Source organism: Oncorhynchus kisutch, linkage group LG1, assembly GCF_002021735.2.
Source record: "Oncorhynchus kisutch isolate 150728-3 linkage group LG1, Okis_V2, whole genome shotgun sequence".
Classification (NCBI taxonomy): Eukaryota; Metazoa; Chordata; class Actinopteri; order Salmoniformes; family Salmonidae; genus Oncorhynchus; species Oncorhynchus kisutch.
Genome location: NC_034174.2, coordinates 55,031,810 through 55,045,965, shown reverse-complemented (window position 1 = coordinate 55,045,965; position 14,156 = coordinate 55,031,810). Strand labels below are relative to the sequence as shown.

At 44.0% G+C, this 14,156-nt stretch overlaps 1 protein-coding gene across 1 annotated transcript in view; it reads left to right on the top strand.

The window, feature by feature from the left end:
• LOC109891238 (vesicle-associated membrane protein-associated protein B) overlaps nt 1-13,931 on the top strand; it is a 43,087-nt gene extending 29,156 nt beyond the window's left edge. The window contains exons 3-6 of the mRNA XM_020483628.2: nt 7,959-8,062; nt 9,089-9,169; nt 10,030-10,212; nt 10,757-13,931. Coding sequence (XP_020339217.2) covers nt 7,959-8,062; nt 9,089-9,169; nt 10,030-10,212; nt 10,757-10,912 — 524 coding nt within the window. The 3' untranslated portion in view covers nt 10,913-13,931. The remainder of the gene's footprint in view (nt 1-7,958; nt 8,063-9,088; nt 9,170-10,029; nt 10,213-10,756) is intronic.
• Nucleotides 13,932-14,156: the final 225 nt, after the last annotated feature.

Here is a 14,156-nt window from a genome sequence, read left to right as displayed (position 1 = left end):
TAACGGGACACCTACGTCAATATCCAGTGAAATTGCATAGCGTGAAATGAAAAATATTGACTTCTTGTTAAACCAATAGTGTTGTCAGTATTCAAAAAGGCTTTAAGGCGAAAGCATACCATGCGATTATCTGAGGACTGCGCCCCACACCAAAATACTTATTCAACCAGCGCAGGCGTCACAAATAGGGATTAAATAAATCACTTACCTTTGAAGATCTTCCTCTGTTTGCATTCCCAAGGGTCCCAGCTACACAATGAATAGTCGTTTTGTTCGATAAAGTCTGTTTCGTTGGCTCCAATGATCTCAGTAATCCACTCATTCAACATGCATACAAACAAATCCAAAAAGTTACCAGTAAAGTTCGTCCAAACAAGTCAAACGATGTTTCTAATTAATCCACAGGTACTCTAATATCTAAATAAACAATAATATTTAAGACGGAGAATAGTATGTTCAATAGGGAAGATAAATAACGAAGAGTACGCACCTCATTCACGCGCCAACAAGACTACTTTTCTAATGAGACACCTTGGAGTTCTTCTAACTACTTGCTGCTCATTTTTCAAAAAAACAAGCCTGAAACCCTTTCTAAAGACTATCTCGTGGAAGCCATAGGAACTGCAGTCTTGGTCCTATCTATTTGTATTTCCCATAGGCTAGCACTGAAATGGCCTGTGACCTCAATAAATTAAAAAAATTCTGGATGGATTTTCCTTGGTTTTCGCCTGTCATATTAGTTCTGTTATACTCAGACAATTTTTTTCAGAGTGTTTTCTATCCAATGCTACCAAGTATATGCATATCCTAGCTTCTGGGACTGAGTAACAGGCAGTTTACTTTGGGCACGTCAGTCATCCGAAACTCCGAACAAAAAACAGTCTCCAAAACAGGTTAAATGCATTTGGCAAAGGTGTATGTAAACTTCTGACTTCAACTGTATATTCATGTCACCAAATAACTGACTAAAATACACTGTTTTGCAATGGTCTATAGTAGCTCAACAGCACTCTCTCGGGTAGCACCATGGTATAGCCGTAGGACAGCTATTTTCTCTCCTCCTTTGGGTACATTGACTTCAATACAAAACCTAAGAGGCTCAGTTCTCACCCCCTATCAGAGCTCTTGCAGTATGAACTGACATCTAGTCCTTCCAATCAAAGGATCAGAGAATGAATCTAGTACTGAAAACATAAGCTACAGCTAGCTAGCACTGCATAAAGTGTGGTGAGTAGTTGACTCGGAGAGAGAAAGACAACAGTTTAACTAATTAAAGAGAAGCAGCAGAGAGAGAGCTAACTGTATTTTGTTAGATTTTTTTTCTTCATATTTTACCTTTCACTTAGTTAATGCAGGTCATTTAGTATTCAACAACCTGACTCAAACAGAGAAGAATGCTATTTATGTTAGCTAACTGGCAAATGCTTTCAGTTTTATTTATTTATTGCCACCGGGACCCGCCGGTGTAACTGCTAAACTGCTTGCTGTACATGGATTGGCTTGTGGGTGCACTAATGCGTTAGTTCTAGTTTGTTGACTATAATGTTACTATGGTGACAACCAGGGGTTGGAACCGGTTCAGGGAACAGAACCAAAAAACGGAAGATAACAAACATTTTCAAGGAACAGAATCAGAACCATTATAATAATATTTTTTTCAACTGTTTTTTCCAGTCCCACAAGAAAATGCAACAAAGTGCCTATGCAAAGGCCCTCTGTCACTCAGAAACGTATTCCGCTCCTCTGTAGGTATAATTATGTGGGCCTAATTCAGATGATGCTGTCATAACAACATCCCCTGCACTTCAAGCCAAGTGTCCTCCTCCACCCTCTCTCGCTCTTGCCCCAAAATTTCAGTCGCACCCTACACTCGTCTGTCCAATGTACAGTGGGGTAAAAAAGTATTTAGTCAGCCACCAATTGTGCAAGTTCTCCCACTTAAAAAGATGAGAGGCCTGTAATTTTCATCATAGATACACTTCAACTAAATCCAGAAAATCACATTCTAGGATTTTTAATGAATTTATTTGCAAATTATGGTGGAAAATAAGTATTTGATCACCTACAAACAAGCAAGATTTCTGGCTCTCACAGACCTGTAACTTCTTCTTTAAGAGGCTCCTCTGTCCTCCACTCGTTACCTGTATTAATAGCACCTGTTTGAACTTGTTATCAGTATAAAAGACACCTGTCCACAACCTCAAACAGTCACACTCCAAACTCCACTATGGCCAAGACCAAAGAGCTGTCAAAGGACACCAGAAACAAAATTGTAGACCTGCACCAGGCTGGGAAGACTGAATCTGCAATAGGTAAGCAGCTTGGTTTGAAGAAATCAACTGTGGGAGCAATTATTAGGAAATGGAAGACATACAAGACCACTGATAATCTCCCTCGATCTGGGGCTCCACGCAAGATCTCACCCCGTGGGGTCAAAATGATCACAAGAACGGTGAGCAAAAATCCCAGAACCACACGGGGGGACCTAGTGAATGACCTGCAGAGAGCTGGGACCAAAGTAACAAAGCCTACCATCAGTAACACACTACGCCGCCAGGGACTCAAATCCAGCAGTGCCAGACGTGTCCCCCTGCTTAAGCCAGTACATGTCCAGGCCCATCTGAAGTTTGCTAGAGAGCATTTGGATGATCCAGAAGAAGATTGGGAGAATGTCATATGGTCAGATAAAACCAAAATATAACTTTTTGGTAAAAACTCAACTCGTCGTGTTTGGAGGACAAAGAAGGCTGAGTTGCATCCAAATAACACCATACCTACTGTGAAGCATGGGGTGGAAACAAAGGGACCATGTATTGATTACACGGACGACTGATCCGTGTAAAGGAAAGAATGAATGGGGCCATGTATTGTGAGATTTTGAGTGAAAACCTCCTTCCATCAGCAAGGGCATTGAAGATGAAACGTGTCTGGGTCTTTCAGCATGACAATGATCCCAAACACACCGCCCGGGCAACGAAGGAGTGGCTTCGTAAGAAGCATTTCAAGGTCCTGGAGTGGCCTAGCCAGTCTCGAGATTTCAACCCCATAGAAAATCTTTGGAGGGAGTTGAAAGTCTGTGTTGCCCAGCAACAGCCCCAAAACATCACTGCTCTAGAGGAGATCTGCATGGAGGAATGGGCCAAAATACCAGCAACAGTGTGTGAAAACCTTGTGAAGACTTACAGAAAAAGTTTGACCTCTGTCATTGCCAACAAAGGGTATATAACAAAGTATTGAGAAACTTTTGTTATTGACCAAATACTTATTTTTGTTATTGAATATAATACTTATATTTCAGAAGTTGGAGAGGATGGGGGACATTATCTATGAGTACGGGACAGAAAGATTTGGAGTGGAAGAGGCAAAAGGCTGGAGAAAGGTTCCAACCCCACCAGTTTCCAGGAGGCAACAAGAAATCAAGCACCTCATTCAAGAAAGGCGACAGCTTAAGAAACAGTGGAAGAAGTCCTCGGAAGTGGAGAAGGAGGGCATAGAGGAACTTCAGGCTGATATCAAAACCCGGTTGGCATCCCTCCGTAGAGCAGAGAACCTACGGAAACGCAGAAGGAAGAAAGAACAAACTAGAACTCGATTCTATAAAGATCCCTTCAAGTTCCTTAAGTCTCTTCACGAAGGAAAAAAGTGGAGCTCTAAAAACAACAAAGAAAGACCTAGAGGAGCACCTGAGAACAACAAACTTTGACTCAAAGCGACATGAACATCTGGCCATCCCATCAGATATCCCACCCATTGAACCCCCGGAACATCATATTGAGACCAGCCCTCCGACATGGAAAGAGGTGGAAAACACAGTTCGAGGGGCAAGAACAGCATCAGCCCCGGGGCCAAATGGAGTCCCGTACAAAGTGTATAAGAACGCACCAGACGTCCTGAGGTTCCTCTGGAGGCTTATGAGAACAGCTTGGAAAAATAAGATAATACCCAAAGTGTGGCGTAGGGCAGGCGGGGTCCTGATCCCTAAGGAGAAGGATGCAGTGGACATCAGCCAATTCCGCCCAATCTCCTTACTGAATGTCGAGGGTAAAATCTTCTTTAGGGTCATTGCCCAGAGGATGGCCGAGTACCTGCAAAGGAATGCGTACGTCGATACATCTGTACAGAAGGCAGGAATATCAGGGTTCTCTGGCTGCTTGGAACATTCCAGCATGATCTGGCACCAGATCCAAATGGCCAAGGTGGAGAAAAGAGACCTCCATGTAGTCTTTCTCGACCTCGCCAATGCATTTGGCTCTGTGCCCCATGAACTCCTGTGGTCTGCCTTCAGATTTTTCCACATACCAGACACCATCACAACCCTGGTGAAGTCGTACTTCCAGGATCTGCAGTTCTGCTTCACCACCTCATGGCAGTGCCTGAATGTAGGTATAATGGCGGGATGTACCATTTCTCCGTTGGCATTCATAATGGCAATGGAGTTTATCATCAGATCCTCAAAATGGGTTGCTGGTGGACAGCGAGTCGACTCTGGTTTCCGCCTCCCTCCACTCAGAGCCTACATGGACGACATTACAACATTGACCACCACTGTCCCATGCACCAGGAGACTGCTCAGAAAACTTGAGGAGAACATCAGCTGGGCCCGTATGAAGATTAAACCATCCAAGTCACGCAGCATCTCGATTGTGAAGGGAGTACTCTCTGACCTGAAATTCTTCATCGGAGATTACCAAATCCCAACAGTGTCTGAGCAGCCGGTAAAAAGCCTTGGAAGGTGGTATGATGCAAGCCTGAAGGACAAAGACCAGGTGCAACAGCTGCGCAAAGACATCAGTAGTAGCCTACAGTCCATCGACAACACCCAGCTACCTGGAAAGTTAAAGGCCTGGTGTCTGCAGTTTGGTCTCCTACCCCGGGTGTTGTGGCCCTTAGCAGTGTATGAGGTTCCAATCTCAACAGTGGAGAAGATGGAAAGAGGAGTCACAGGCTACTTAAAGAAGTGGCTCGGAGTTCCACGATGCCTTACCACCATCGGCCTCTATGGAGATGGTGTCCTCAAGCTGCCCCTCACCAGTCTAACAGAGGAATTCAAGTGTTCAAAAACCAGGCTCCAGATGACACTGAATGAATCTCGAGACCCAGTGGTGAGCAACAACGCGCCAACCTTGGCAACTGGGCGCAAATGGAGGCCAGGAAAAGCAGTCCAGGAGGCAACAGCAGCCCTCAGACATGCTGTGGGTCATGTTCAGAAAGGGAGAGGAGGGCCTTGGGCTAACTAGCCGTGCTGCTTGGAGTAAGGCCACTGCACCAGAGCGGCGGAAGATGGTAGTGCAGAAAGTACGCCATCAGGAGGAGGCTGCAAGGTGGGCCAAGGCAGTGTCTCTTTCCAAACAGGGACAGTGGACTCGATGGGACAGTGTGGAGAAGAGGAAGATCAGCTGGAAGGATCTGTGGGCCATGGAAGCGAGGCGGTTGAGCTTTTCCATCAGAGCAACATATGACGTCCTTCCAACTCCAGTTAATCTTCACCAATGGTATGGTGAAGATCCGGACTGTGCCCTCTGTTCCATGCCAGCCAACCTCAGGCACATTCTCACGGGGTGTAAAACAAGCCTCACCCAAGGACGCTACACTTGGCGTCACAACCAAGTCCTTAAAAACCTTGCGTCCGCCCTGGAGGACAAGCGAGCTGCCACCAACTCCCTACCACCTCCAGCAGCATCACACCCCTTACGGACAAACTTTGTCCGCGAAGGGGCTAAACCACCGAAGCGCAGCTCGACACCATTAGAGCGAGACCAGCTGCGCTTGGCCCGCGACTGGAAAATGCTAGCTGACATTGGCCGGCAACTTGTGTTTCCTCCGGAGATCACAACCACCACCCTAAGACCTGACATGGTGCTCTGGTCCCGTTCGCTCAAGAAGGTCTTCATCATTGAGCTCACAGTACCCTGGGAGGACTCAGTAGATGAGGCTTATGAGCGAAAGCATCTGCGCTATGCCGATCTAGCTGCCGAAGCACGGCATCATGGCTGGAACACAGAAGTCCGACCAGTGGAGGTGGGCTGCAGAGGTTTTGTGGCAACATCTACAACCAGACTGCTTAGAGACCTTGGAATTAAGGGCCAGAGCCAGCGTTCGGCAATCAAAGCTGTATCGGAGGCGGCAGAAGGCAGCAGTCAGTGGCTCTGGATGAAGAGGAAAGACCCCAGCTGGGCCCCGAAGTGAGAGGACCAGGAGGTATGCGGTCAACAATGCTTGACTCAGGGAGGAGGACGCCCCTGCCATGCATAGTCCCATGGGATGTTGGCTATCATCAACAAGGCAAATCCTATGACTAATTGGGAATGGGACGCAAGCGTAGGATTGATCACCCTGTCGCTGGCCGCCTTTGGGGAGGGTGTATAGTGTGAAAGGCCGAAACACCCTAGGAACCAAAGGTACACTACTGACGATGCGCTCCCCAAATTTCACCAGGCTCACTGTTCATTAACTCTTGGAAGTGCTTGCACAAAGGATAGTAACATCTCATCCTGTGTTCTTGGAATCTGTAAATAAATTCATTAAAAATCCTACAATGTGATTTTCTGGATTTTTTTTCTCTCATTTTGTCTGTCATAGTTGAAGTGTACCTATGATGAAAATTACAGGCCTTAAGTGGGAGAACAATTGCTGGCTGACCACATTTTTTTTGTTGCCCTATGTATGTTAAAAGCTTGTCTGCTCCTTAGCAAGCTGCTCAATCTGCACTGATTGGTGAAGTAATTTAATGTCGAGCTAAATAAAAAATATATACGGTATATTTAAGAGTTTTAAAAAGGAACGCAAAGGAACGATATAAATCATTATTTTTGGGGGGTTCAAACCGGTTCAGAACTTTATTTTGCTGGTTGGAACAGTATAACGGAACAAAAAACCCTGGTGAAAATAATGTAGGCTGTGTAGCAGTTATGGAATGAAAGTTTGGCTTGGAGAGGTTTTTGTTCCTGGTCACAGACAGCTGTTGTGTCGTGCACTGAAGTCCACAAGTGAAGGGAAAAAGTGAGAGGAGGAGATCGTGTAGATGCGGTAAGGAATTATACAAAGAGCAAAAGTGATGATGCTGTTGTATGTGGCTCTTATGAATGTGAACTGTGTGCGAGTGTATTCATTCCCCCGATTCTGTTGCAAAACGTTTCGTCAATGTAAGCAAACGGTGAGGAACCTATCTGAATTTGTTGAATAGAAACTTTCAAAAATTAAATAAAAACTTGTTTTAGTTTTTGCAACTGTTTGGACTAATGATTACACCCCAGATCAGCTAGATGCAGGCAATAGTGTGCAAGGCAGTATTGAATGTGTCATTGTCACCTTGATTACTCCAATTTTTGTCTCTCGAGCTGTTTGTTATGAACTTTCATTTGTAGGCTAGATTGTAGCAACCTAATGATGTGTATAGGGCAAATTAGAGTCAAGTATCATGTAACCTATCAACGTTACATTGAGCTGGGTGGATTGAATATGAATGATAGTCATCCAATTTGCTGTATTAGAAATAAGAAAAAAAATCCCTCATCTTAAACGGCACCGACTGTCAGTGTTTTAAAATGATCGTTTGTAAACTTGATACACAGACAATAGAATATTGAAACTGAATATATAAATTTGGAATTTAAATAGTCAATTGAATTTTAAAACTGAATGCAACATTTATGAATTCAATTTGTGCATTACAAATTCAATATCCTAATACAATATTTCTGTTGGCACTGAAATCGCTCCATACATGCGCACTACTCAGCTAAAGTGGCGTTCTGTTGCACGAATTCTCATAGACCTACAGAAGGTTGTGTTCATTAGGGCACACCATAGGAAAAAGTTTTCAAATTCTAAACAAAATATGTGTTTAATGGATAGGTCCAGGCAGTCCCTCCCTTTTTGTCTGTTTTCTTCCATTTGGTCCCTAATGAACACAATTGTGTTAATGTATTTGTTTCTTTCTGCTGTGCCCTGTATTCCAGTGATGCTGCAGCCTTTCGACTACGATCCCAACGAGAAAAGCAAACACAAGTTCATGGTGCAGTCCATGTTGGCTCCCCCCGAAATGACGGACATGGAGGGTGTGGTGAGTGTGTCCCATCACCCGTCCTCACACACGCACACACACACATACTAGAGAAGAGATGCACCAATATGAAAATCTGGGCTGATAATAATAACAGATATTTACCTGACCACATATGCTCTTATGGCTGATATATCATCCATACCTGATCATTTTCTACCGATATAACGAATATATTGTGCATACCTGACAATTATCTGCTGATACCAATATGACTGATATATTGTGCATACCTGACACACACACACACACACAAACACACACATCCCATAGGGCCTAGGCTGATATCTGGGTTCTAAGGTCACACCCTGAGGAAGATAAGGACAAAGAATTGATAGCGGATCAGTGACCCTAGGCCCACAGCCTGGAAACATTCCTTTTAAGTGAGATTTTTTTTTATTTACCATTCCTCTCCCTTACTGAACGATTTGTCCTGTCTGAACTAGTTTCATTTGGCCAGACCTAGCAACAAACCATACAAACAATGCATGCAATATCCACTGTCACCGCTTTGTGTGTGGTCTTGTTCTCTCTCACACAATATCTGTCTGTCTTTCAGTCTTGTTTGCATGCAGTAGTAGGCCTAATCAATCTCTTGTGGGCTTTCTCTGCAGTGACAGGACTCTTGAGAATTTGGTTTCATATTGTGATTAAGAAACACACACAGGAATGGTGAGAAACTAGACACCGCCGAGCCTGAAATCAAGCCAACGCTTTTGTCAAGCCCTCTTGATTGTGACAGAACAGAAAGGTTAGATAAACACTTCACACAAGTGGAGGAGGACAATGGGAAACAAATCTCACTGCCGGTAACCCACTGTCCAGTGTGGTTTCCCTTGCCATTGCTGACAAGTCTTGGCTGTGGTCTCTCTCTCCCTCCATGTTTCTCTTCTTTGTGGCCTGTGGATATGGCAGTTGGTGCAGATGGGGAGATGCTTTTTCAGGCACTACCTCAGGCCCAGCTGTACCTCTCCCTACTCTAACCCCCATTTTCTCTCTGTCTCTCTCCACCATGTCTGTCTGCAGTGGAAGGAGGCAAAGCCAGATGAGCTGATGGACTCCAAGCTGAGGTGTGTCTTTGAGCTTCCAGCGGAGAACGAGAAAACGGTGGGTCCCATAGCCTCTCTCACCTCGCCCTCTCCGTCTTCTTCTCTCTTGCAGTGTTTCTATATGTACTTGTCTCTCTTTGTCTTCCTATCTCCCTCCCTCGGTCTTTCTCTTTATTTCTTCGCTGTCTTTTCTCCTTCCCTCTTTCAGTGCTCCTCTCTGTTCTCATCTCCTTCTGTCATCATCTCTTTCCTCTTCCGCCTCTCACACACACTTATTTTTCTCTCCATCTCAGCCATTACACGCCTGTACAACAGGTAATTAGGTCTAGTGGAGAAAATCCCTGTCAGCCTGTCATCGGGACAATGTGCCGTGGAGAAGAGGCAGAGCTCCCCTTGCCAAGCCCCAGCCATAGCCATAGTTCCCTGGGCCACTCACTTGTCACACAAGGTTTATTATTGTTCTGATTACTCTGCAAACCATACTCGGCTCTTAGGAGATCATTTCCTCCCGGGATGAGCAGAAAATATAATCCCCGTAAACAAAATGAAGGGGAAAATGTGCTTGGGCTGTTGTTTTTTTGTGTGAATTACGAACAGCGAGATACAAAAGCTGGTTACCATTTTCACTCCAAACTATGTGGCACAACGTTGCTGCTCCCAGCCATGTATCTCTTTTTGGAAGCTCCCCGGGTGGATTTGGGGATTGTGTGTGTGGGTGCTCCCTCTATGTGCGCGTGTGTGCACCTGCCTCCCTGTGCATTTGTACGTCATGACTGCAATCACTACCAGCCGGGCCTGCAGCTGAAGAAGTTACCAAATGCAGTTTCCCAATTGTATGACATCACATTTTAAGTATGTTTCTGCATATGTACCGAGATGTTCAAATAAACTTAAACCCTCCTACCCCTCCACCCACAGCATCATGACTTGGACGCCAACAAGATGATGTCATCCAATCTGCTCAAGTCGGAGTCATCCACACTGTCCATGAAGTCCATGAGCTCCACCCTGGACGATGGCGAGGTGAAGAAGATCATGGAGGAGTGTAAGAGGTTGCAGATGGAGGCACAGCGGCTACGGGAAGAGAATAAACAGATCAGGGTAAGTTATTCTGTGTCTCAAATGCCCCCTTTTGTAGGGAAAAGGTTGCCATTTGGGATGTGGCTGGATAAGTAACCCCTATCAAATTCACTGACCGGGATATGGATGCAATGACTCAATCAATGGCTATGTATCAATAATTTAAGAGTAAAAAATGTATGAATCAATCCCAGATTGCCTCTTTAAAGAGGAAAGGCGACGAGTCTGACTCAGAAGCAGCCCACTTCCCGGCGCCCGCCACCTCCCCTTTTAAGTAGTGCCAGAGGCGGAATGGCTCTTGGCAGCTCCCGTCCCGGGGCCCAGATTAAACTAACAGAGACCCCCACCCGCTGTTGGGAAATGCAGTGTGTTAAAAGCTGGCGCTTCGCGGAGTCCAAAGGGGCTTTGGTGACGATTTAGGATGAGGATAATACTGATGGTCATTCCCCCCCTCTTTCTCTCTTTCTATATTTTTTTCTCTTTCTCCATATCTACCTCTACCCCCACCTCCCCATATCTGTCCCCCTCTCGCTCTTTTCCTCTCTCTCTGCCCCCCCCTTTCCAGGAAGACGATGGCCTGCGGATGAGGAAGAGCAGCATGATGTCCTCCCAGCACTCCTCCCACTCCATGGTGAAAGAAGAGGGGCTGAGCCTGCGCATGGTGGCCCTCATCGTGCTCTTCTTCGTGGTCGGAGTCATCATCGGCAAGTTGGTCTTGTAAGAGCGAGTGGCAAGCGAGAGACGGCCAACCGCATGCTTTCGGGGGATTGAAACAAACGACGGATTTGGGATTTTTGGTATTCAGAAATGCCATATCAATGGGGAAGTTTTGAAATCGTTCATTTATGTACTAATAAAAAAAGGAGACAAAAAAAAATCCATCATGTTATGAACAAACCAACGAGAGAGTTAAAAAAGCATAATCATTCTGGCCTTCCTCCCAAATACTTGCACCACTGATACAAGATGACGAGTAGGAGGAAGAAAAATGCAGATCATTAACCAGGTTTCCATCCAACTTTTTTTATGCGAGTAAAGTACGTTGGATAAGTGTCACGACAAGCCGGATGGAAACTTTCCGAATGTCGACAAACCAAAATACACTAGACAAGGTGGGATCTTTTTGTGTCAGTGAAAAGGTGGTGGAGATGCCTTTATGCACAAATATTGATATAATAACCATCATTTCGAAGTAAACATGGGAGTCACTCGATGATCTAGTATGTGGTCCTCCGACTATGACTCGGGAAAGCATTCAGTTTATTAGGCTACAGATTAAATAAGTTATGATGAACTTCACATGGTGGTGAAAGTGCACGGTGATGAGCTTGATGCTCCTTTCCAATAAATAGAGGGGGTCTTATTCTGGTGACATGATCATCGATGCTTGGCTGCCGTATGACAAAAATAATCTTGCTCTTTTGTCCATAATAATCTCATCATGTAGTAATAAGCTTTACCCACACTGTATCTGCAAGATTTTGGCTAGACTGCACGTGCCAAGACCAGAGTGGGCACATTCGCTAGGCTATGTAACGCAACAGTTTTTGTGACAAAACCATCAGTAGATTTGAAAATGCGATGGAAACCTATTAAAAAATATATATATGTACAGTATATTCGGTACATGGGGAATTTAACTGCAAAAGTTATTTTTATGTGCCCTATGTCATCAGCACAGCCTTTTATCCGTCAATTTGATGGAAACATCTCTGGTGAGAAAATGTGCATAAATTTTTTTTATGCCGACTTTAGAATATTCGCATGATTATCTGTCGCCAATTGGATGGAAACCTAGCTATTGATAGTAATTTAAAGCAAAGGATTTTCTAAACACCGGTGGGTGCAGTTGAGTCAGTTTGCGTTGTGTGAATGTCCTTTTCACATATTGTTTATTTTTCCCAGAGGCCAGAGGCATACTCAGTGTAAAGAATCGATAGTAACCCTCTAGTAAAGTGATGCAAGGTGCGCAGCACTCTTTTTGGCTCACCTCCTGTAGAAAATGATTGACAGAGATGCTTCAGAAAGTAGGTAACCCCACCTATTTCTGAAGCATCTCTGTCAATCATTTTCTACAGGAGGTGAGCCAAAAAGAGTGCTGCGCACCTTGCATCACTTTACTAGAGGGTTATTATCGATTCTTTACACTGAGTATGCATTCGGCTTCTGGCAAAGAGGAATAGCTGCTGCTTTGGCAAAAGCTAATGGGGATCCTTGTAAACCAATACGCACAGGGCTATTGTCAACCAAACTGACTCCTCCAATCAGGCTTTGCATAGACCGGCGATTGGGGAATACCCTTAATCGATACAGCAACCCCCCCGCCTCCCCCTTATGTTTGTCCAAGTGAGAACATTACCCCTCCCCTTTGATTGCAAATACCCAAGTTGGCAGTAGATTCTTGATTGCATGCGTCCATAAAAGATTATTACTTTTTTGGGACATTTTTTATTTAATTTAATTGCTTTTATCATTGTGATGTTTCTTTTCAGCTGTAGGTTTGCACAACTCAATCTTCAGATTATTATTATTATTATTGTTTTTTTGTAGCGTTTTTATGATTTGAAAGTTGTTGTTTTTTGTAGGGATTGAGGCATTATTTAAAAAATAATCAGCTAAATGAACTCCGGGTTGGTTGGGACTGGGTTACTGGATGTAAGCCTTTTGCCTTGTGACCACTATTGGTAAGTTATTCTATGGCAGGAAGGAAGTGACGAAATGGGAGAAAAGGTGCATGTAGAAGTGAATTAGTTTTGGTGAGGTCTAAACCAAAAGTAATGTGCAATACTGCTGTCAGATTTAGGCTTGTGAGTCGTATGTCAGGGATATTGGTCTGTTTCTGCTTTTTTGTTTTGTCGGGTTTTTTCCTTCTCCAAGTCCATACATTTGTTGATCTTGTCAGGCAAATGTATGTGAGTCATCATTTGAATGGTTTATGCTGTCTGTTCACTGTGCTGTGACAGTCTACTTAACTCTTAAAGAACACTTCTCCAACTATATGGTCATTGTCTTCATCAGCCCCACTACAGTCATCATCAATAGGTTTTGATGCTTGTTTATTTGTTTCTCATTGAACTGTTATACCCATCACTGCACTGAAGTCATGTTAATTTGAATGCACTATATTCTCAAGAATGCTTTTTCCCAGTATCTATCAATGTAACTGTTTTGTTAGTTAGCCAACTCACTGCATTTAACTCACACAAAAAATGAAAGCACACAAAAGCTATATCCTGAACGGACCATTCTTTACTATTTAAACGTTTTGTCCTTAACAGGATTCATGTCATATACTCAATTTATTTCATCTCACTGTTGCCTATTATGGATTAAAGAATGGATAACTTGCAGGTGGAGGTATAGAGTTGAGGAAAGCGAGAGCGTGTAACCTACTGTATCTATCTACGTGTGAGCGGAGTGAAGGATAACTTGCTGCTTAGGGAGAGGGCAGAACAGGCCTGAGCTAAGTCTTCCTGACCGTGAGTCACAGCTCGCTGTGTAGTCACGTGAGTCACGCGTTAGCCAGGCTACCATCCCAGGAGTTGTGGAAACACTACAATTAACCTGTCCTGGAGTATCTGACCATCACCGTGATCGATGTAAACAGTCAGGCAACTGTTTTGTATGTATATAAATATCTAAGAAAAATGCATATTCCTAGTCAAGTAGTCTATGGTGTATAAAAACCAACCTTGTTGGACTATGTAGCATCTTAATAAATTCAATGAATAAACCCTCTACCAAATTGTGTGAAGTTATTTCTACTTTGTTCAACGAGCCATCCGGCCCATACTCCATCTGACTGAGGAAGATGAGTACAATACAGCCCTGTTGACAGGTTTCATCTAGCTAACACATTAGGTTGTCACAAGTCAGTTCAAATGTTTCTGGTGTTTGGTGTCAAGCTTATCACTGTCAGGAGGACAGTTGGAAGACACCACTTTCCCAGTCAAATAATTTCTTAA